The 23,830-nt window shown below is 42.9% G+C and overlaps 1 protein-coding gene across 2 annotated transcripts in view; it reads right to left on the reverse strand.

The window, feature by feature from the left end:
- Positions 1–23,830, reverse strand: part of ESYT3 (extended synaptotagmin 3) — a 30,753-nt gene that overhangs the window by 2,027 nt on the left and 4,896 nt on the right. For both annotated transcript variants that reach the window (XM_033065251.1, XM_033065250.1), the window contains exons 2-21: positions 22,378–22,419; positions 21,425–21,559; positions 20,852–20,928; positions 15,703–15,769; positions 15,066–15,155; positions 13,992–14,047; positions 11,659–11,779; positions 10,552–10,725; positions 9,942–10,024; positions 9,500–9,548; positions 8,777–8,866; positions 7,859–7,921; positions 7,696–7,764; positions 6,929–6,994; positions 5,545–5,631; positions 4,595–4,744; positions 3,640–4,076; positions 2,499–2,588; positions 1,850–1,981; positions 279–384 (exon numbers count right to left, since the gene is read on the reverse strand). In XM_033065251.1, the coding sequence (XP_032921142.1) occupies positions 279–384; positions 1,850–1,981; positions 2,499–2,588; positions 3,640–4,076; positions 4,595–4,744; positions 5,545–5,631; positions 6,929–6,994; positions 7,696–7,764; positions 7,859–7,921; positions 8,777–8,866; positions 9,500–9,548; positions 9,942–10,024; positions 10,552–10,725; positions 11,659–11,779; positions 13,992–14,047; positions 15,066–15,155; positions 15,703–15,769; positions 20,852–20,928; positions 21,425–21,523 (2,106 nt within the window). In that variant the 5' untranslated portion in view covers positions 21,524–21,559; positions 22,378–22,419. The remainder of the gene's footprint in view (positions 1–278; positions 385–1,849; positions 1,982–2,498; positions 2,589–3,639; positions 4,077–4,594; positions 4,745–5,544; positions 5,632–6,928; positions 6,995–7,695; positions 7,765–7,858; positions 7,922–8,776; positions 8,867–9,499; positions 9,549–9,941; positions 10,025–10,551; positions 10,726–11,658; positions 11,780–13,991; positions 14,048–15,065; positions 15,156–15,702; positions 15,770–20,851; positions 20,929–21,424; positions 21,560–22,377; positions 22,420–23,830) is intronic.

Consider the following 23,830-nt stretch of genomic DNA (forward strand, 5'->3'; position numbering starts at 1 on the left):
CAGAAAGCTCAAAGCACAGTTGGAAAATTGTGGGGTTTAGTCCCAGGCCTTTCTCAGTGTTTGTGCTCTTGGAGCCATTCCCCATACAGGCAGCACCAGGGCCCAGGAACCAGGGCTTCCACATGATACAGCCTCATTTCAGATGAAAATCTGGCAGGAAAAAGTTGTTTCCAGATTGCCAGTCCTATTACTGAGAATTGGTTACTGGAGCCAGATTTCAGGAATAGCCCAGAGTGTTCAGCTCTATTATATCTGTAGTGGAGATTCTTTAAACTTACTTTCCCCAGCTCCTTCCTCTCCTGTGAAATGAACGGCCTGCTGTTTTTCACTGCAATGTCCAGTGTCCTTTTCTTGACATTTTCCAAAGATTCAAAAAATTCAAACCTTGAAATAAAGTTTAAAAAGAAGAGACTTAAGGCAAAAACTAAAATCCTGTGAGCACCAGTGGGCAGAATATAGTGACAGAGTACAGCATCAATGGCCAGGACTTTAACAGGGAAGGAACACACAGAAAAGGCAATTCTAGAGTGTGGTTTTATTCACATTAGAGGAAACCTGTTCCAGGTCTCATGAAAGATGACAACACCGTGTTCAGACTGTCCACTGAGCCAGGGGAAGGAGGAAAACGTGCATCCATAATGAAATGCCATTTAACATCATTTTCCCCCCTCCATGGAAGATCAGCATGTTTTCCATGCAATGTTCATTACTCAAGAGGAAACAGTCATGAGCCAACCCCCAGGTTCACAGAGCAGCCTTGCACCACACCAAGAACAGACAAAGGCTGAAACCTCTGGCAATTAAATTCTTAATGGCTCTGACTCAAGTCTCTGGCACACATGGCTAATGTCAAGTGAGTTTTGTCCATGCTAAATCACTCCAGTTCTGCCCACCTGAATAGCTTTTCCTCAAGTCAGAGCTGTGAAACAGGTAACATGTTTTGGAGCTAAGCATTATCCTTAATTGAGGATTTATCCTTAATTAAGGATGTACAGGATACGTCAGTACTGAGGATGAGGAAAAGGAGATGCTGTTCCCAACTGCTGGGATGGCACTAAATCAGTGCTGTTATTTAAGAATAGACAAAAGTAGAATCTCAGCTTTGGTGCTTTGAGTGTTAAGAAGAAATATTTTTAAATCTTTTCTCTATTTCTGACTTACACAGAAAGGACACAACACAGGGAAAATATAAGCCACCCAGGATCACCCAAAGTTCATGTATTTTCATGTGTACCTTCCTCTAATTATGGGATTAAAACCACTTCTCAAAAGAGCTCTACTTCTAAGCATTACTGGGTTTGGGTTTATGCAAAACACATTCCATTTCAGTGGCAGAGCTGTGACACTGCCAGCAAAGAGGTGGGAGCATTTTACCCTACTCCCACCAGGTCTTGATGACAACATCCACCTGTGTGCCTAAAGGATGGTCCAGTCTCAAAAGGCTCTGTGCTGCAGCCTTAGACCCTTGGAAAGATGCCAGAATAAGCATCAGGAAAAGCAGTGTGAACAGAGCAGCAGGCCCTGGGAGTACCTGAATGGGCAGATTGCCTCTGCTGTGACAGGGAGTTAAACATGGTGGGAGAATGTCAGTTTGCAAAGAAGCAAATGCAGCCTGGGGCAGGGAAGGGGCAGGGAGGGTGTACCCTTCTGGGGGACTTACAACACCACAGGCAGAGTAAGGCCAGCCCCAGGTACTTGTAAATCACAGTCAAAGTGCCATTTGTTTCAGAAAAGCTGCAAATGTTCACAAGAGAGTCCTTAGGAGCTAGAGCAGTACACCTTGGGAAGTCCTGTCATTACACAGAGATCATAACTATTCCAACCATACTCATAATTTACATTTTCTTACTTCTCATCGTATTGGGGGTTCAGAGTTTTTTTCTTAACAGAAGTTTTCTTCCTGCTTGTCCATCTTCTGTCTGGAAGCAGGTATATACGAACATATGGATCAACTCCACGATTGGAAGAGGGTACCAAGTTTCTGTCAAAAGAAATACAGACAAGCAAGGCAGGCCATTGTGTGTTTTAATACCTTGGCTCTCTTGGCATTAGATCAATCCTTCACAGGCCAAAAACATTCATCTCAGGAGTCGGAACATAAGTAAATAAAACTTTAAGGTTGTTTAATTAAAATTTTTATTCCTGAGGGTGTGGCTGCTGGGGTTCCTAAATTAGCAATTTAGTATTCAGTCATAGGTATCAATCCATGTCACAATGCCTATCCCAACATCCCAAGACACACACCAGTTATCAGTGTTGTTCAGAGAAAATTTTGGGTGGATGACAGTTAAGTATCTCTACTACAGTGAGCACAACTGGCTGGGTTCTGTCCCTGACCTGCTGCTGGCACTGACCACAGCTGGGCACAGAAAGGCTGCACAGTTGGAAGCCAGCCAGTGCTAAGGCTTCTCCTGCTGCACGTGGCTCTGCTCCAGCTTTGCTGGATGACTGACACAGCTCAGAGAGCTCTTCCCTCTGTGAGCCATCACAAGCTTTACCTGCAGCCGTTGACCAGCACGACGAGGCTCTGCCGAATGGAAGCGTAACGCACCGTCAGCTGGATCTCCCCCAGAGGCATCTCAGTCCCGCTGCAAGACATGGCACAGGCAAGGCTTTTAAATACAGCCACTCAACAGCCCACAGGCAGACTAAAACCAGCTTTCAGGGCACCATCCTTCTTCCTGGCACCCTAAGGTTTGCTGTCTAGGAAGCAGCTGGACCACAGAGGTTCCACGGAAGTCCCGTCCCTGCCTTCTCTGCAGGTACCCGATTTCAGTCCCACAACACAAACTGCCAAAAAGACCCTACATGGCCCACTGTAGATAGAGCAGCAAAGTACAGATTAGAGTGTTACACATTCCTTTAGGAATGTCTGTATATGCAAAATGGGACCTTTTTCATATTTCATTTGGCATGTTATTAAAGTGGCTTAAAATCCAAAGCATTGCTTATAAACAGTTTAAAAATGGTTTATAAATTAAGCCCTGTTAAGAGCTAGAGAATGCACCAGTCACCAATTCACCAAACTGCAGCTGGAGCTGAGTTTGATGTTCGAGTTTGTAACTACTCTGTTGCTCTCTTCAGCGAGGTGAATCTTTGTAACCTCTGTTCATCAAGGATTCCACAAGTTCCATTCTTGTGCCCCAGGAGGGACAAATCCTTCCCTCCATCCTGCCTGACAGCGCAGCCTCATTCTGAGCACTGTGGGAAGGACACACACAAGCACATCTATCCACAAAAACTTTGTTCACAGCATTATCAGCCTTAAAATGTGTTGGATAAACACATTCAGAGTTTTAAGCAGCCAGAGGTGCCTATCAAGTGTTTAAGTTATTACAGAAGTGAGATGTTTGGACTTCCAGTATCCTGTTGCTAAATGAGTGTTAGGAAGCACTTTAACAATATAAAGCCAACACATGCAGCATTCTTAGGAAAGCCATAGAGTAAATGCTTTTCCTTTACACCTGCTCTGACAGTGCCTTGTAGTTTACTTTGCTGTTGACTGGAATACTTAGGTCAATTCTTTGTAAGGTGACTAGAGACCCAAGACCCCAAATAGCAGCCTTGAATTCACCTCTATGCAACAGTAATACCTAAACTTTCACAAAAGAAGAACAATTCAGCTGGAAGAAAACTTACTTATGAATGTCCAGGTTGCTGCTACTTAATTCAAAGCATGAAGAAGGCAGGGAGCCCAGTGAAGTGACACTGGGTGCCACCCTCATTTCCTGCAGGACAGGCAGTGTGGGCACGGCCACTGCTCCGCTGGGCAATGCTGATGGCGGGCCATGCTCTGCATTTGGCTTGCCCTCTGCTTCATTAAGGCCAGACACAGTTTCACTTGGTACAGGGGCTCCTGAACTGTCCTTAGTGTCCAGATCTTCTCCACTGTCCTTTTTTGGCAGAGATTCAACTGCTGCAGTGTCTTTGCTCATGGGAGGTACTTTTGAGACTTGTGGTGGAGAGGCAAACTTCTGCTGGCTTCCAGCCTTCTCCGTGACATGCATGGGACCTGGCTTCGAGGCATTGACACCAGCCTTGACTCTTTGTGGATCAGGTTCTTCAACATTCAGTGCCTAAAAATCACAAGGGAAGACAGTGAGTGCTGCTCCCATAGCACTGGGATGAATGCCAGTATTACCACCCAGGAGGAAATTTCACCACAAAACTCTAACAGCAGGAATCTGCCATTAGAGATGAAAGGGGCTCCTGGGATTCACTGTGGTGTTCTCTCCTCTTGTCCTACTGTGTTTGTACTCGGCAATGTATAAACACTAATCCACAGCACCGTGAGGAAACCACTCCTAAGCATCAGTGCTGATTTCCCCAGCTTAGATTTTCTCAGTCCAACTCTTTATTGTTGTAAGAAAATTTTCAGGCATGGCACTGCACTAAGTTTTGGGAAGCCTCAGGGATACCTCTCAACTCCACCATACACTCCTAATTTCACTTAAATACCTTGTCACACTTCTACTTTCTACTCACCTGTGAAGCAAAGCTGCCTTTCTTTGCACTCACCTTTCATCTCTTTTGCCTGGTTACAACTGGAAGCTTCTGCAGGGGAACAGAGTAACTATGGGAAAGAACAACTTACCCGCAATACAAGTTTCATCTTAATGAAGCTGTCTGAACTGGAATGGTCCAGCTGGAATCTCTGATCCAGAGTCATGTTTGGGTCCTTAAGTAAGTGGGAGAGACATACCACTGAAGTTCCCAGGGCACTATCCCGCTCCTTGTCTTTTATCTGGAGGACAGAAGAAAACAAAAGTTTCTATTAGCTGGCAACTGGGAAGCACGTCAGTGGGAACAGCAAAGCAAATAGGTATTTCAGACAGAAACCAAAGTTAGCTTGTTTGCTTCAGTATGGTTACATCCAAATGGGTGATGCCATTATTTCAGGAGTGCAACAAAAAAATCCCATCTCTATGTAGAGAAAGAAATGCTTTAGCAAAAAAACATGCTCCGAGATGTACTTGATTTTCCTTACTTGCTTTGGGGACAGTGTCCTAAGCAGCTGAGATGGCAAGTGGCCTAAATCTTCTCATGTATTTTAAGTAGTAGCTTGTTTAGCCTATTTAACCTTAATAGACCTTCCAAGTTCAATCCCTTTCTGTATCCAAGTGACCAGCCACAGAACTGGCTGTGGCTGCAATGCTACTAATGAGAGAGACAGGGCTACTTAATGAGCCAGAACACAGAGGTGAAGAGGTAGGGCTCTGGTTGAGAATCATGAAGGCTGCAATTTCTGACAGCAAAATATTTGTCTTTGCTACACACAGATCTGTATGAAATGTCCTTTGCACTTTGCAACCAGAAACATCCCACATTGTGAACTAAGATACTGCACATTACATGATGCTAGAACAAAGGTAGACACCAAAAAAGGGAGATACCACCACCTAATACAGAATTGTCTGTGCAACAGGTGCTTCTTCCACCTTGATGTGACAATCCCACACAGGAACAACCAGCACTGAGCTCCATAGAAGAGGTTTCTCCCTACAGATGTGCAGTTGGTTTTCAAAGAAAAGGCTTTTCTCTCACCTCAATGTGGAGTGACTGGGAATGAGCACTGTGGACAAAGAAGGTGAAAGCCTGGCCCCACTTGGGATCTTTGCTGAAATTGCAGGTCTGCAACAAGAACATACATTAGCTTAGCCTCTGAGAAGCAAGAATCCAGTCCAGGACACTGATCATGGGCCTGTAGTGATGCTACAGCTGTATAGAGAGGGTGGAAATTCCAGGTCAGATGCATATGGAAGCGAAGTCTCTGGCAAAACCAAAACAAGTTCTCTGGGGTGTGGAAATGCCAAAGAACAAGTCTGGTGAGCTGCAGTTGGCCCCACCAGCACTGCCTGGACCAGCAGCCTGCCTCACCTACATCAAGGCACGGCTCCCTCCCTCCCACCTTCCCACCCAGGGAGAGCCAGAGCACTGCTTCCAGTCTGCAGCACTCCGAGCCAGCTCCCAAAGCTGCAGTGAGCTGACAGGGAAGGGCAGGAAAGCTGGAGGGGCAATTTCAGGGGTGTATAACTCGTGGGAAGAGTAGGAGGGCACAGCTTCAGCACCATCCACTTCAAAGATGAAAGAGCATGGAAAACACCCACAGGCCATGAGTGCTGGTAGCAAGTGGAAAGGAGCAGGGAAAGCCTGGAAGCCTGACCTAGCTTAGGGTAGGCAGGTGATGTAGTAGGGAAAGGAAAGCCACAAAAAGTAAAAATGCAAACAGAACCCAATTTCTGGGTGGAGCAGATGGAAGGAGCAAAGGAAAATCGGTGCCAGTCCTGTATGCTGATGTGTAGCCAACAGGATTCATTCCTATTTGCTGGGAGTCCAAAAAAACAAAAGGCTCATCCACATCCAGCTGCAGAACAGTGAACACGTCAGCTACTGGGAGAGCAGAGCTCAGCTGCTGCTCATATTCAGGACACAAAAGTAATTTTTAAATAATGAAAAATTAACTGAAAGTGAAGGAGATGCAGATCCATCTTGTCTGGGTTTAAAAACAAAACAAAACAAAACAAAACCAAAACAAAACACAAAATAACCCACAAAACAGTAAAACTGTGATATGCAGGAGCCAGCAAAGACTCTGAGGAAGGAATGAAGGCCAGCTTGATGCAAATGACACCCTGCTCTGAGAAACCATGAGCTGGATTGGAGATTTATAGAACTAGAGTGTCTGGGCCAACATGGACTCTTAGACACAGGAATGGAACAACACATGCACAGCAGCTGATCAGACACCCTCCACCATCATAACTCAGTGATACAGTGGTTCCACTCTGAGGCTCTGCAGCTATCACTAGAACTACAGCTCTTCACATCAGCTTCAGAAGAAGTCCTTCCCTTCCTAGGGGATACTTGGAGACAGTCACCAATAAGATGCAAAGTATCTAATGAAAGTAGAAGAAATAAACAGCCTCACCTTGCTCTTCTGAGTCTTGTTCCCAACTGTGAGCAGGACAAAGGAGGAAGGTTCTCGTTCCATCTTCTGTCATTTATCAAAGGAAGAAAAAAAAAGGCAGAAAAAAACATTAAGAAATTTATAGTTTTCAGGAGGCAATATCAAACCACTACTCTTTCTTGAAGTAAATGCTGGAAAGCTGACAGGATTTTCTGGATGTGGGACATCTGAGGAGTGTAGCACACAGGAAAGCCTCCAGCCATAACACAGCACAGTCGTACCCTCCACCCCCAAGAGTACACAGTTAAGCCAGTTTTATGTATTTAGGTTTTCACAGGTGAGTTGTTAAAAATTTGTCAGAAGCTGGGAGGAAACAGAGAGGAAAGCTGAAAGCTCAGTGGGAAATCTTGATCTTTCCTGACTGAAACAGGACTCTCAGAATTGGTTTCCAAGGCTCAATGTCAAGCTAGAAAAGCTCAGAAAGGGAAGAAAGAGCAGCAGTAGCAGAAAGGATATTATGACTTAGTCTGATGTCTGGAGGCTCTCTTTTGCGTAAGGAAGAAAGAAAAACAACCACACACACAAACATTTCTGTGGTAAATTCCCACTTTGGCCTCCTAGACTTTCACTGGGGTGGGGGCTTTCAGTCACTGTTTTGAACCCCTACTCACTTAGATTCTGACAGTGGAGAGATTATTTCTTTTTAACCACTGCCAGTTTCAGTTCCTATGATATCACAAAATCCAGAACATTGTTTTGCAAGCATGGGAGAAGAATATAAATTTTACCTTGAGGTACTTGTTATTTTTGATCTTCTTTGCTCCACATTCACCATTCGAATACTCAAAGTGGTTTTTCTGAATTAGTGAAAGAATATTTAAAGCAATTAATTTGTTGTCTTCAAAAAAAGGAGGTTAGGAGTGAAGGCTGGTGTCTGGGATTTGTACTTACAGGAAGGTTGAAGGCACTGTCCAAGTAGACAATCAGAATTGCTGTAGACAGACCCTTCTTATCCTGTAAAGGCAGAGAAAGATAAAACAAACCAAAACACAAAGTAGTCATGATCACCCACCAAGGACAGTGCAACTCATAGCAAAATTCCAAGGACAGCTTCAGAAGGCTAAGCAGTTCTCTGCTTTTCTCCTAAAACTTGCAATTTAGAGGAGCCCATGTTAACACAGCATGACACTTCTAAGCAGACCAGTAAGAAGATGTGTAACTCTTTTCAATGCATTGCCTTTAATGCTTGTCAGTCTCTCTGTGCAGAACTGGTTGGGTTCTCCAGTGCAGCAAGACATCTAGAAACATGTTCTACCACATGAATCCAGTGTCAGCAGAACAAAGCATGGGAACAACTTTGTTTACTTCAGTGGAATTCAGATGGTTTTGGTTGGTTATGAAGAAACAGCCTGTTTGGAAGATGGGCTTTATCCAAGCAATTCTGCTGGACAAACAACACATCATTTGGAAACACAGCTCTACCAAGCACCAGTGCTGGGCATTTGCCTGTAACTAGTATACATTATTTCAGAGGTCCAGGATCCTACACAAATCGTAGATTAAGAGGGAGGAGACCAATTGTGAAAAGAAAAGAACCCCTGAGAAACCACTTTGCAGTGAGTCAAACAAAGGTTTGCTAATTCAAGCAAAAAGCACTGCCAGATATGAGTTACTCCTGAATTGCCAAGAGACCTGGGGCAAGCAAATGCCCTTCCTCTGCAGGAGTGGCAGGGAGGGAATCACATCAAAACTTTACCAGATAAAAATAAACTCTCCTGAGTTTGCCTGGGGTTTCTAATTTTACACACTCCTTTGTTGATGACTGGACAGGGATCAGAGTAGCTGAATCCTTTGAGCAAATACACTCACCTCATGTAGCTTTTCTTGGTCGTTTACTAGTGAAAGCCACTCCAGTTTTAAATGCAAGTGTCCACTTGTCGTCTTACTTAAGGGAAACCACTACACGGAGATAACAAAGAGCAACTTGAGAACTGAGAGGCAGAGTAGCTGTTATGTATGTGTTGCAGACTCTGAGACTTACACACAACAGACAACATGAATTTTACTCTGAGCACATTAGCTTGCATTTCTGACACTTAGACTGTAGCATGTCCATCTACTTAGGTACAAGGCAGAAGAAAATTAAAATAAGACACCCATAAACAGGCAAAGCATGTGGTATTTCCAACCAGCAGCAGCACAAGACAGGCACCCTGGCATTGTTTGTAGAGTGCTGGGTTGCAGGATGAACCACATTAAGGTCAGTTAATTTCTTCCCTCAGAAAGCAGGCTGCTTGACCAAACTTTATCTGCAGCTTTGTACAAAACATTTGGTACACATGGGACACAAGGTATCAACAAGATATCCCAGTGCTGGCTCAGTGTAACCTCAGGGCTCTCTGGGATTACCAGAGAGCCATAAAATTATTGTAATGGCTACTTGGGTAATATCTTTTTGTGAAAATACCACAGTGCAAGTGTGCAAGGAAGCTTTAAGTACAAAAAACCAGTGCAGCAGCAGAGAAGCAGCACAAAGGAGTGCATGTAGGCATACACCACCAGCCACACTCAGAAATAAGCTGTGATCTTTACCTCATCAACTGTTCTGTCATTCATTACATCCACTAGGCCTATCAGCAAGCTGAAAGGCAAAAAGCAAATTTCAATACATATAGAGGCATACAGCACAAACCACCAAAAGAGCCCACACTCAAGTCTGTTCCAAATAACAACTTCTCCACACTACCTGTGTGCAGGAACATGCTTATACTCCTGAAGTCTCCCCCTTGAAATATTTCCAAAATTAAAATAAACTTAAAGTAAATCTCAAGTAACTATTACTTCTAATGGCTTTCCAGGATCCCCTGAAAGAGTGTAACCTTGTTCAACATTAGTTGCACTAGGAACTAATTACATGGGATCAATATCTGTGCAAAGGGAATCACTTCCAACAGTATTAAATTTCCAGTATAAATAATTCAGGTGTCCCACAGCAGAGGCTACTGGACCCTGATCAAAGGTCTTGCTAATTTACCTGCCCATAAAATCATCTTTATCTGGATCTTCATCATACAAATCCACTTCTAAGTCCTGACCAGGCACTTCATGAACAACAAACTGGAGGAGAAAGAGGTATCAATTAAAAATAAAAAGCATTCACATACTCAGGTTCAGGCTGTGGACAAGAATATGACACTTGACAGCTGTCCAACACATTAAGGACATTCCCTGTCCTGTCTTATGGTTAAATGCATAACAAATACAATTGATTATAGGTGAAAATATTTCACATTCTTTTTGCTTGTTTTTGAGCTACAAGTTAAACCCTTCAAACTGGTATCCCTAATAAGCAGAGAGGAAGCAATGCTAGAGCAGCCTGCAGCTGCACAGGCTGATGCATTGATTGATATTTAAAGCAGTGCTTTGCACCTCCTCCAAAAACCCACACATGTAAATCAGATCAACCTGAATGACATTCCAAGTTTACAATGTAAATTTGAACTTGGTTAAGGGACACAAATGCCTCAACCAAGAAACAAGGAAGTCCACCTGTCCCAGTGCAGCCAGCTAAGAGAAGGTCCTGCAAGCACAGGGATGTAAATGGCTGTGTATCCTACAGATGGAAAGATCAAAAGGTTCAGTACCTCAAATGTCTCATTCCAAATGGGATTAAGATCTCGGGACACTGTCTTGCTTCGATACTGCACGGTGCCAACGCGGACGAGAGCGTACGGATCAGACTTCCCCCTGATGGCACCAAGGAAATTGTCTTTCTGGACAAGGTTTTCAGCTTCTAACAGATGAACTCTGATTACTCCCTGGATAAAATAAGATACAGAATTGGCCACGAAAATGCAAATAATTTGAATAATTATGATATGCTGCCTCCTAAAACTGTTTATTTCAGGCAGCAAGGGTAGTCACCATGACAGTTCTGCAAAGACATGTCGTTTGATGCAGTACATTCCCAATGACAGCTGTAATAAAATACTTCTTCTACCATTTACCTAGAGGGGGAAAACAGCCCCCTTAAGCAGAGGCACAATTCAATCTAGATAACTGTGTAGGAAATATTATTAAATTTATTTTAAAATCAGAAGTATACATATGCATACAGCATTACAGCCACAGTCAAATCAAGCGTAAAGATCAACTCCCACTGACTGAAGGAGGAACTAAGCACCCATTGGCAGGTTCTTGTTTTATTGCACAGGAGCCATTCCACTTCAATTTAGTGATGCAAGTTTGCAACAGGGAGCATGACTTTGTCACTCATTTATATTTATCCTCGTTAGTAAGTATATTAGGTATTTGATGGATGAAGGAGATTTAAGACTTGGCTACGTTAAGTATTTATGAGATTTTTTTCCTGTAATAGATGTCATCCTCCAAGTTCTCTATATACACCTCTTCACAGCATTAGAAAAAATATTAAATAGCCTGACTCTCATTGCTTATGGATTTATCTTCTCATTTGCATGTACCACAGATCTGTAGTTACAGACTAAAAGTTTAATTGGTAAATGAGCTCAGAGTACAGACTCCTTATGACATGTAGAGAGGGTAGGAACTCCCAGTGCCCATGTCTCCTCCTCCCAAATTATGAACTGTCCAACACTGCTTTTATATTTCTGAAATACTACCTACTGAAAGCCCACAGTTCAGGTTGATGCAGCATCCAAAGACACTAAGCTTGGTGGCAGCTGCACACTTAGGTAGATAAACACTATGTCACTGAAGAAACAACTCACCTGGGGGATGGGGAACCTCAAGTGGGCAATGTTCATGTTCTTTTTCAGAGGCACTGTGATCCTGTTTGGTAGAACCAGCCGTGCAGCAATGAAGTCTTGAATCAGGGAGTCTGACATTACACTGCAGGTGGGGGAAAAAAGCAACCTCAATCTCCACAGACACAACTCAGAACGGAAAAATGAGGGACAGCAGAAGAAATGGGCATTGCAAAGTGAGTGGTGAGGTCTAGCTCCCCCCAAAGTGCTGTCAAGCATTAGAACAGGACATCCAGGGAAATGGTTGAGTAACCATCCCTGGAAGTATTTAAAAGGCCTGTAAAAGGGTTTAGGCATATAGTTTAGTGATGGGCTTGGCAGTGTTAATGTGTGGACTTGGTGAGCTATAAAGGCCTTTTCCAAAGTTTATGATTCTATGAAAGAGCTGCAGAGTGGCCATTCAACTTCAATTTTGTGGTGCAGGCTTGCAATCTGAAGCATCCCTGTTGCAGGGTGTGAATTTGGCTCATCGTTGTAAACATGAATAGAAGCTTAGGCTGTGTGAAATGTTCATATACACACCCAAAGGTTTGACACATTTTAAAGAAAATACAATAGCCAAGTTCGTTTCTCAGAGGAGGTTCTGGATCTCGGCAGATTTTGCGCTAAGAAGGAAAATTTCCTTTGAAGTACCTGGAGATCACACTAGGTGAATTGAGGGCACTATCTTGGAGTTCAAGGAGCTTTCTAGCCTATTTACAACTTGCACATTTTTAGCATTTCAGTTCAAATCTTTTCTTTACAGTTGCTTTTTGTACAGCAGGTACAAAAAGTATATGGCTATCACAGATGTCCAAGTACTCTCCAGGTGATTAATGAGAAGACACCACTACAACCTGGTGTGAACAAAAAACAACATTTAGAGGAAAACCCAGGTATCTGAAAGACTCATCCTCTTGATAGATCTAGTGCTTAGAAGGGTAAGGCTGTGTAATAAAATTGTCCCAATTCACAGAGGAGGGTGGATTCACACATAAAGAGCATAAGGAAAGTCTTCTACTCCAAATGGTAAACCAGGATCCTTGGTCAGGTTCTTGGTTTTCCTGTAAAAAAAAGCCCCACAGGAATGTCCCAGAATTGTCCCCTCTCTCAAGTCTCAGGGTACACCCAACTAAACACAGTTTGTATGTGAGGACAGATGACTGCATCCAGTTTCTTTGCTATCTTAAGTGAGCCAAATTAATTTGACAGGGAGGGCTCTTGTTCAACCTGTACTTCAGCCCATTCATGGTCAGGCATGTTTTGCTCCCAGCTTTCATTGCGCTGCTGAGGAACAAGCAAAGTTTCTGTGTGCAAATCCCTGTGGGAGAACCAGGCAGTAAAAATTTAGGACACCAAATTTGCACTTAATTATATGAGAGGCTGTAGGCTGGAACACCTACATGCCTTCTCCCAGTAAGGATTAGGGAAACCAAGTTAGAAAAGAACAGATTAATTCCTCTGATAAAAACTGGAGCTCTCAGGCTAAACTTCAGGGCAAAGGCCACTCAGGCCTCAAATTAAGAGAAAAAGGAAACTTCCTCTCATTCAACATCAAAGGCCTTCAGAGGATCTTTAATGCATAAACTGGCACCCAAAGTGGCCAGACACTTCCTATGAGTTTGCAAACCATGAGCTGCAGGGGAGCAGAGAACCGAAGTGTCTACATTTGCAGTGTTTTTCTGTTGTGCAACAGAATTTTCTCATTAAAGAACAAGGACAAACTGAAACTCCCATCTGGAAAAACAGTTTGAAACAATACTGAAACACACTAAGATTTTCATCCTTGCTGTGCAAATCTTATGTGTGTAATACTAATCCAAGAAGCACTGGAGAAGAGTTACACCTAAAAGGTGAGTAGATTACATAGAAAGAAGAAAAGAACTTTTCTCCTTATAAATCTGGTGCAGTTCTCTTTATCATGGATGGTACCTGAGTTTTCCAGTTTGGCAAATCTGTGATACCTTGCCTTTTTACACTTTACTGTAAATAAAAATAAGCAGACTGCCAGTCTAAACCTACTTCATCTACCTTTGCAAATAACTGGCACATGGGAATCAGAAGGGCTTGTTTGTTAATTTATAAGTCGTTGTTGGGGAGATTTACTATTTCCATCCTAAGTGCAATGAAGTGACAAACAGTTTTGACAGAACATAAAAAGAACCTTCCTCAGGTTTTGCCACAGCCAGATATGATGGGATGAACATCAGCACAACACCTTGCACATAATGCTCTCAACAACAGCTTTAATGGCTACCCAGGAACTACATCCCAACTTCCAGAGGTTTTTCAGAGAATAAAGTAAAGCAGACACTCACTTAATCCCTGGGACATCCAGAAGGTTGCTCATGCCTGCCCAGTTGATTTCCAAATGCTACAACAAGACCAGGGAGAAAATATTATACAGGTCTATTAAAATTCATTTCAAAATAAATGTAGACTTTAAAAGGGAAATGCTTCTAGAACAAAGTCAGAAGACTAAAGAAAGGAAAACCTGCACCACCAATTGCATCTGTACATTAGAATCAACAGCTGGTATCAATTCCTTTTTCTGTTTTATCTGCCATCCTGAATTAAGGGTATCACTGGAACTTAACCTCCAAGCAGAAGGAAAGTCAGCATTCCATCCATAGCAACAGCCACTGGCAGATGCCCTGGAGTCATTAAGGAAATTCAGCAACTCTAGTAAGACTTGAAGTTGTTTTCTCATCCTTTCACTTAGAGGGTTGGCCTATGTCCTGAGGCAGGGGGATTTACAAATACCACCAGTTTCAGGAGTCTGTACTCCTATTCATACAATAAACAAAAAGAGAGTCTTTCATGTGCTAAAATAATGCTGCTACATCTAAACACAACACCTTATTCAAGATCAAAAATGTATGACTTTCATGAACTCCAGCAGAGCATAAACCACAAGCAAAGCTGTGTGCTGCAAGATAGCTGGTTCTTACAAGACTAGAAGGTTTGTCATATTTTATTAAACCACAATTGAGTACAAGGGACATGACCTGAAACAGGCAAGCTTTCAAAAGGCAAGCATGACTGAATGGTGTCCAAAAATGACTGCATTTAAAATCTATGATGGGAAGATTCACCAGCCAGAAACCTTGCAGCAACAGCTCCTTGCCACCACAAGACAGCCCTCCCATCCCTAGAGTGAAGCGAGTAACTGTTTAGACACTACTACAAAAGTATAGAGAGAATGAATTCACATCCTCCGGACTTCAAGAGGGACACTGAACAACTAGAAGTTTGTCATTGAAGCACCTGAACTGTGAGGCATTCACAGTTATGCAGTTTGGGTTATCAGTGATTGACAGCTTGTGTCCCTCACCAAAGACCAAGCACTGAAGACCAAGAAGCCTGCAGAGAACAGCTCACTCCTGACTCACCGGTTTCTGCATAAAAAACAAGGTCACTGCTCCAACAAAAGGTGCATCGGTTAGGAGAGGTTCCAGGATCACCCTCAGTGTCCCATACAACTGCAAACAGAACAGGAAAGTGTTAAGTTACTCTATGATGCAGCTTCAGAACTGCGAGCTTTTCAGCAATAATTTTAGAAATCCTACTTGAAGTAATTTTATTTAGAATTTAATAAAAAAAGTTTCCCCCCAAACCATTGCTATTGATGTCAGGCAATGCTTTCTGCGTTTGTGGGGTCTCTCTCCAATCCTGTCACACAATGGAGTCATTTGTCTACTAGCTTTTAACATTCTAAGAATAGGTTGTTGGTTTAATCTATACCAGTTTATGAACATCTGAGCTCCTCTGAACTCCAGTGGCAGATGCTGGCCCCCACATGCTCAATGCACTGACCCATTTAAGAGTGTCACTACGAAGCTTCGAAGTGGTATTTAAGTGCTTTCCATGGAAGTCCTCATTTCCCCAGCCAAGAACAAGGAGATAAAGCCAATAATTCCAAGCCTGATAGCTGCTGGTTTCCCAGTTAAGTACCATGACCTCCCCACTGGGAGGTGCTACCCCCTGACTCCCACAGCCTTGAACAGACAGTGTTGGCACTGCACGCACCTGCACGCCTTTCACGCCAAGGTTAAATTTCGAAATGTCCATGTGAATCTCACAGTCCCCTATGTAACTGAAAGAAAATTCTCACATTATTCCACAGTTTGCAATAGTCCCATGAGAAATTTGGGGCTGTACAGAGTATAAATGAAATCAGTTTAAGGATGGACAACATGATCCCACAGGCAGAGATGGATTTTCAAGTGACTGTAAAAGGGAAGTTGAAAAAGGTCAGATCTTTAGCAAGAGAAACCTTGCAGTCAGCAGGGATATTGATGTACCTGTAAAACATTGAAGCAATATCTGTGTTTTCTATTCTTAACACTGGTGGTTGGCTGCAGCAAGCTTGCTCCAAGAAGGGGACCAAGGTGCTCATTCAAAATTCAGATCAGAGCAATTGCTCAATTGCCCTCTTGGTCTCTCCTCTGCCAAAAGCCTGATCCCACCCCAAAACCTTGAGACCCAGGTCCCAAGCTGGTGCAGACCCATCCTGCCATTACTTATGGGGCGCCCACATCCAAAAAACCCATAGATGACCCTTGCCCACAATCCAAAAACCCACCTGAAGGACAAATTTATCACTAAAAATAACCTGGTTTCCTTGAGGCTGAATTCAAAGACAACAACTCAGATCAGATTTTGGTCAGTTGCCATGGAGAACATCAGGCTTTAAATAAAGCAAATGCTGAATGCAGTACTTTGGCAATTTGGAAAGCACCTTAGACTTTTATTAAAGTACAAACATCACCTTATGCAGAAACCAATAGCCACTCCCCATAGAGCATAACCTGTTGATGCCTCTGGCAGAAAACAATTGAAGGGAGCTACCAAGTTCCCTTTCAGCCCTCTGAGAAACAGCTCTGGCTGCAGACACACAAACACCCTGCAGGTAAAGCAGGGTGTAAAGGCACTGCAGCAGTGGATGTGCTGTGCTTGCTGCCTGCATGCATAGCTTCACTCCATAATCAAAGGAAAAGGGTAGGAGCTCTGCTCTGACCACATGTCTATGGGCAAATAGTGCTGCAAATTCAAACTGTAATTTGCATACAGATTCCCTCCACCCCTAAAAAATGTGCCAAGACTGTGCAACCCTGTGAATTTGCCTCCACCTTTGTAAGCAAGGTTCTTTGTATATTTGTTTACAGATAGTCACCTAACAGAATTTTAGGAGCTCATAACATACAGAATAAGAGCATTCTCATTTCTTATTTCCAGCCTCATAAACCATGCCAAAATTAACACAATCTTTCTTAAAAGCTAGTGACATAATTAAACTTATTTTATGTCTGTTAACTTCTACAATTTTGACATTATCTTACAGGTCATTACACTGGGTGCTAATAGAGCATTGTTACAAATAAAATTCTAAATGAGAAGCCAAAATTACTTCCTTAATTTGCAGTAATTAATCCAAGAGGATTTAATTCGGCTTTTGCAAGTGTCTAACACAACAAGAGCTGTGGTGTTTCAATTTGCAGCCTTTCTACCTTTCCACACAGCCAAAAACTCTTCCCACTCAGTCCTAGATGTCTCTTTTCTCCAGTAAAGATGTCAGAGAAATCTTATCAGAGCCTGAGCCTCTAATTAGTCGTAAACCTGCCTCATACAGGTATCAGCCCCCTACCAGGGTGCTTGATAGGAAGGATGAACTCTTTGTTCATTAGTTTATTCCTCATTTCCAGTCCCAGCTGCTCGTGCTTCCATCTGCTCCTCTGTGCAGCATAACCCTGCTGTGCTCTCTGCTGTCCTGACACCTGAGCCAACCTCAAGCCTTGACACTTAAAAGGGTGAGGGCTGAGCCAGCACAGGACTGTGCTTCACCCACCTGTTTCTCTCCTACACCACCTGTTGCACAAGGTGATGCAGTTATGGCTGTGCTGTGGATGACAGCCTTGTTCAAGTGCATGTACCTGTGTCTCCTCTATGTGGTTGGAAAAGCTGGGCCCAGTGTTTATGACACAAAAGCAATGCACTGGCTGAAGGCAGGGTTCTCACCAGAGCTGGCAGGTTTAACTGACGTGGATGTCTGCATGTCCCTTTAGAAAAAGCTCAGGCAATTCCCCCCCTGTAAAGTAACCACCCTGGGTCCCATCTTCCCATGCTGAAAGCCCCTTTGGGACAACCTTCCCAAGTGCTTTGTAACACAGACTATGCTTAGTCTGCCTCTGGACTTGGACATGAACACACAGAATTACACAAAGTAGAGAGATAAGAAAATATAACCAGGCAACACAGGGTATGAGAAAAGCCAGATCACCTCTGCCTTTCCTCTCTTCCTGTCCAGTCAGGCTTCTGGGAACAGGTATCCCTTTTTGCTCAAGACTGACCAGTTTCCAAAATGCTTTCAGTTTCTTTTAAGAGCCTACAAACTTAGTTATCTCAAACTCCACTAAAGCTCAAAGTACTGCTGCACATTTCTTTTGACTTCTTTCATCAGAGACTGTCTTTCCAGCTCTCAAAACTTGACAGGAAGTCAGAGATTCTCTTCTAAGAGTAAATTGCAATCAATGAATTTTTACACATGCCAATTATTTAACTATTCTCCTATGACATCTCATGTGTTGTAAATGCCACAGAAGATCACGCAAAAGAAAATTCAGAACATTTCCAATGAAAAATGCTTGTGAATACTAAGTCATATTAGTGAAATAGGAAGAAACTGGATTGCAAGGTGTTTTTCAGGCAGATAATAATGCCTTCAAGTACTTAGAAACTCTGATGATTTTAGTCTATGATTATATGGCTATGCAACAGCTCATGCAGTTGCAAAATTTCCTGTGGAAAGGAAAGCAGCTGTAGGAAGTCAAGGGGCTGCACTTGAATTTTGAAAAATGGAGTATATAATCCTTTTGCATGACACAGTCAAGACTGTAATAGGACTGTTCTCTATATAACCATTCCCAATGCTCTGGTGCAACAGCTATGTAAGCTGCTGTTAACAGAAGTAAAGCAGCTTCTCAAGTTCTTTTGGTAACTTCATGCAGTTCCAGATCTCTTGCATCCCTGACTCTGTTGACAACTACAGCCCATACAAATAAGGGACGTCTAAGTGTTACTTTTCACATTTCCCAAAGCAAAGGGTAACTTGTGATACCACAAACTTAACACAGAGGAAAGGAAGCTCCTCTTCCCATGGCACAGAACTGAACCACAGCATTCAGTGCTCCTGATCTCACCATCATGTTGGTGAGATCAGCAGCACAGGCAAAGCAAAGCCCTTCACAGACCACATGTCTGTGAGTGGCTAATAAACTACACAAATGGTTCCATACAGACTGCAAAGGAAGGGTAAGAAGAAAAGGTTTTTTCTACTCCTACCCTCTTCCTTTCTTCATGTCAAACCAAAGACACTGGGCTTCAGCAACTTCTTGATAAAATTGGAGGAAAAAAATTAATCTGTCTTCCTGTAGTATTGTGAGACTGAAAGCAAGAAGAATCTACAGAGCACTGAAACCTAACCCAAGAGTACTGCGGTGCCAGCACAGCACAGTGCACCCCACAGGTGCCCACAGCACATCACATCACTCTCTTCTCCAGTGCTGTGATGCCAGCACACAGCCCTGAAAACAGATCAGTCATTTAAACCTCACCAGCACAGTGATCAAGAGATAAAGTGAAAGGCAGCCTCACACTGGGGCAACTTGACTGCATCTCCCCTAAGCAGCAAAAAACCCTGTTCTATTGGTAATCTAGAAAAAAAAGTAAATAATAGCACTGATTTAGCCTCTCCCTGTTCCTGAAAGCAACATACAATCCCCTGCAGACACTGCAGGATGCACAACACAGCTTAGTTGAGACCCTGATGTTAACATATAAACACAAGTGAAGCTGAGGCCTTAATGCAGCCCTAGAGAAGAGACCCCTACCACAGAGGCAAGGCAAACTGCACACTCCTGTGTGATTATAGAAAATACTGGGGTTATCAGGTGGCATCAGCTCAGGTTAGGTTATCAGCATCAGCATGAGGAATGGAAGTGCTTGGCCAGTTTGGAGACGTTGATGGGTCTGCCAGAGGGACAGGAATGTGGAGGTGGGGGAATCCCTCTGCAGGGTATTGTCAAAAGACAGTGAAAATGCGCACGTGGGAGAAGCAGTTTAGCAGAGAACAGCAGCAACCTTCTGCAAGGCTTAACAGGTATCAGATCTCTCAGTCTCAACATGGAAAACACAAATGATTTGCCAAAGGCCCTAACACTGGCCTGGGTATTACAAAGAGCACTTTGCCAACAGCACTGAAACACCTGACTGAAAATCAAGCATGTGAATTTGCAGGGAGCAGTGAAGCTCTGCCAGGGCTGAGGATGCTGCCATGCCATTGCCACATTAAGCAACAAGCACAGCTCTGAGGAGCTCTGTGCTGTTGCCAAGACAGTCCATAACTTCACAGCTTTTTCCTGGCACAACCATGAAAAGGCATTTATACTAGGCAGCTCAGTCACTCACTAAACTTACAAAGCTACAGCAGCATGCAAGTGGTAATTCCCCCAGCAATTCCATTCTCCAGGGCTAAACCAGGAGAGAGTTTAGCTCTGCAATGGCTCTGATGTTAACAAAACATACAAGCTCATTCAAAACAGCCTGGGAGGTATTAAATGTTTCATCTAATTTTGTTGTTGTTGTTGTTAATAGAGCTAGAGGCAGTATTCTGCTCAGAGAACAGCTGTAATCAAAAAAGCAAATGGGTTGGATGGCACATAGAACAAATGATGACTAAAATACAGGATTAATCTAGAGGAAGGAATTAAAAAATATATAGTGCAAGTAATTCTGGAAGAACTGGAGAAGTTGAACTAGTGAGAAACCATGGTGGGCAAGACAGACTGAGCACCTCCAGACCTGAGAGCTTTCCTGAGAACAGCAAACACGGTTTGAAAACTTGGGTTCTCACTGCCATCAATGGCAAAGCCAAGGGACACATGCTTATACCCATGGCAGCTGTGATGGACCAAAATAGGTAACACTTAGAGCTGGGCAGGTTATTTCTGGTCTAGTGGCTGATGCACATTTCACTTCTGTAACTACTGAGGACATCCAGCTGGGAGATAGATTATCTGATGTCATTCTAGGCTCATCTTAGTGCACCATGCCCAGTCAGGATGACACATACACAGACAGTAAGTCAGAACCATCAACATAATCAATGAGGCAATGTTACCAGATCTGCAGGTCCAAGGTAACTTGTCTTCTATCAATTTCTTTGGTGTAGGCTTTTATTCCATTAATTCTGGGGCACTGAAAGAGAGACAAACACGATACAACATCTATCAAGCTAAGCGCAAGTGAAAAATCCTACTCACTTTGTTGAATTTGTGTACAGAAGCATTAATTAAATACTGTACAGAACTGCATGTAAAATATGAGCATACCATGTTAGGTTTTTTTTTCTTTAAAGACAGAACAGCCTTGGCAGTCCTCAAACACAGGGCTAGTTGCAAATAGCCCTAGGCCATCCTGCAAGCCTTAGAGAGCACTGAAAACTCCTGTTGCAAGGGTACAACAGAAATAAATATGGATAGGGTCCTTTTTTTCCTATCTCCACTCCCAGGATACTGACAGCAAGTGGGAAGAGATGTGTTTCTTTCCACCACGATCCTTCCTTCATGGTGAAGATGCTCAAGTTAACATGAGGAGGCAGCAAAGCTATTACAGAGCTGAACATCTCACTCCCCTTGCACCCGAACTTTTCAGAAAAGAGCAAACCACAAGAGTTACAAAAGATTGCCACTACCTTCTCGCCAAAGTGGATCTTGGTAAAGGTGCATGTTTTCAGATGTACACTCTTTGCTCTGATTTTTGGTTCAAGAACTTCTTTAAATGTTTTTTCCATGATTGTTCCAAAGTATGGCCAAGCCTGTACAAGGACCTAAAGAAAAGCAAAAGCAGGAACACACTGAAGATTCTTTGAGTAAGACACCTTTTGTTGAGAAACAGGCACACCCATTACAGACCCCTGGCCATTAATATCTGTCCTTCTAAAACACCAAGCCAACTTTGTGCACTTAAGTCATCCTTATGGAAGGATCCATCTCTGTTCCTCAGAACTGGAATTTGTTTCAGGAACCAAAGGGTGAGTTTTCAGCACCATAGAGACTGCTTCTAACCACAGGAGCCAACAAAGCCCAGGGTTAAATTTCTAAAGTACAATAGTCCCTAATTATTCTAAAGTGTCACAATGTTCCCCAGAGTTAGGTTTGTTTGGAGAGGATTGAGATGAGCTTTTATATAGAAAAGAAAATTTGCTAAAAAAACCCACCAAAAAAGAATGCTAATTTGCAAATTCAGCTGTTTTGCTTTGAGAGGTTGACCACACCTGCTGATGGGAGCATTTGCCTCAATGCTCTCTGGAAATTTCCTGGTAAGAGGAGGTACCACTAGGTTTGCTACAATAATAATAATAAAAATACATGTATGTATCCATATATACAGACAAACACTAGCTTTTTCTTTTTAGTCTCAGAATGAAGTGTTGTTGAATTTATCAGACTTATCAACCAGGCTCACATTGGCTCTCAACCTCAGTGGCAATAGCACACTTAAGCGACTCCATACTTCAGTACAGACACTGATCAAATTGAACTACACTGTAGTCATTTGATAACTCTCAGACTTGTCCCACTGAGTTTGGATGGGAGGGATGCAGCTCAGAGGTGGCCCCATCAGCTGGAGTTCAGAGCTCCTCACCTTGTTCAGCCACTCCACTCGTTCAACATCAGGAAAGTGAACCTGGATGCAAAGAAAAATAAAGTGAGCGCCATGTGCCAGCTGAGCACACTGGAACACATGCAAAACATATCATGGAATGTGGAACAAGTGTTAGAGTAAGTTGAGATTCCCCTGCCTTCATACATACATCCTTTATAATTTACTACGTCGTTGAAAAATTGTAATATGCAAATAAGCCAGTAAAGAATAGTAAAAGGCAAAAGAACCCACGTGCACTGATGTATCAGTATGCCTCTGGGCACATTTACATGATTAAAGCAAGTGTCACATCCTGTTCATGATGTAAAGCAGCATTAGATTTCTCATCCTTCTCTTTGTCATGCCTTGGGAAGCCACGAGAACCTACTTCCCTTTAAGAGCATGAGCTGTGCAGGACCTGTTTCCTGTACTTGCTCGCCTCAGCCAGGACACCACACTCTGGAAAACAAGAACCTGCTTGGGAAACTCAATTTATTGGTTGTGGCAGCATGTCTCTGCTAATATCAACATGGTGCCAGTGACTTCAGGGAAAAGAAGCCCTGTAAGAGTTCAATCCTATTTGCATACAGTCCAGTGTTTTCACCTTTCAGAACTTTTTAAGAAGGTAAGGACAAATTAAAATTAAATAATCACTTATACATCATGTTTTCAAGTTAGACACACCAAATGCCAACAAGAAGTGTATATGCCCATTATAAAACCCCACCATTCCCCTGAAGTGATGACTTGCTTAATCACCATCAGGACAACTGGGTATGAGACCACTCTCAAGTAACTGATCTCTCAGACCCCAGCAAGAAGCTAACCTATTACAAGGTTAACACAAACTAAAGCCTTATGGATGTGATATTTACAGCTGGTGTTACAAGCTGGTAGCAGGTTACTGCAGAAGGGAAGGACACTGCAGCAGCTTCTCAAAAACAAACGAAATCTGACTATCATCTAGCCTGATAACAGTAATTGGGTAGGACAATACCTCCTCCTACAAGAGCTGTGAATTACACTTTTCAGGCAAAGGTTTCATCAGCTTTCAGAGAGGTGCTTAGAGATGTTTGGAGGGAATGGACAGCAGCCTGCTTTTTAGTACAGCTTCACAGATGATTAAAGAGCCCATTTTCCTTGCTCAAATAATGCTTCAAATGATCTCATTAAAAAAATCCAAAGTAGTATTACCATACTCTTTATAAGAAATTTCTTTTGATGCTCTAAATAGCAACTTTTCCATTAAATAATACAATAGAAGTTCACTGAAATGTCAGCCTGCACAGGTCTATTTGCACAATGAAGAGAGAGCTCAGCACCTGAAGGGACAATCAACACAGACAAACTGCTGCTGACATTTTACAGTGAGGCAGATTATGTGAATCAGGGGACCTCCACTTCACCTGCCAGCCTTTCATCTTCCACCTAAAGGTTCTCCACTAGGGCACAT

Source organism: Catharus ustulatus, chromosome 7, assembly GCF_009819885.2.
Source record: "Catharus ustulatus isolate bCatUst1 chromosome 7, bCatUst1.pri.v2, whole genome shotgun sequence".
Taxonomy (NCBI): domain Eukaryota; kingdom Metazoa; phylum Chordata; class Aves; order Passeriformes; family Turdidae; genus Catharus; species Catharus ustulatus.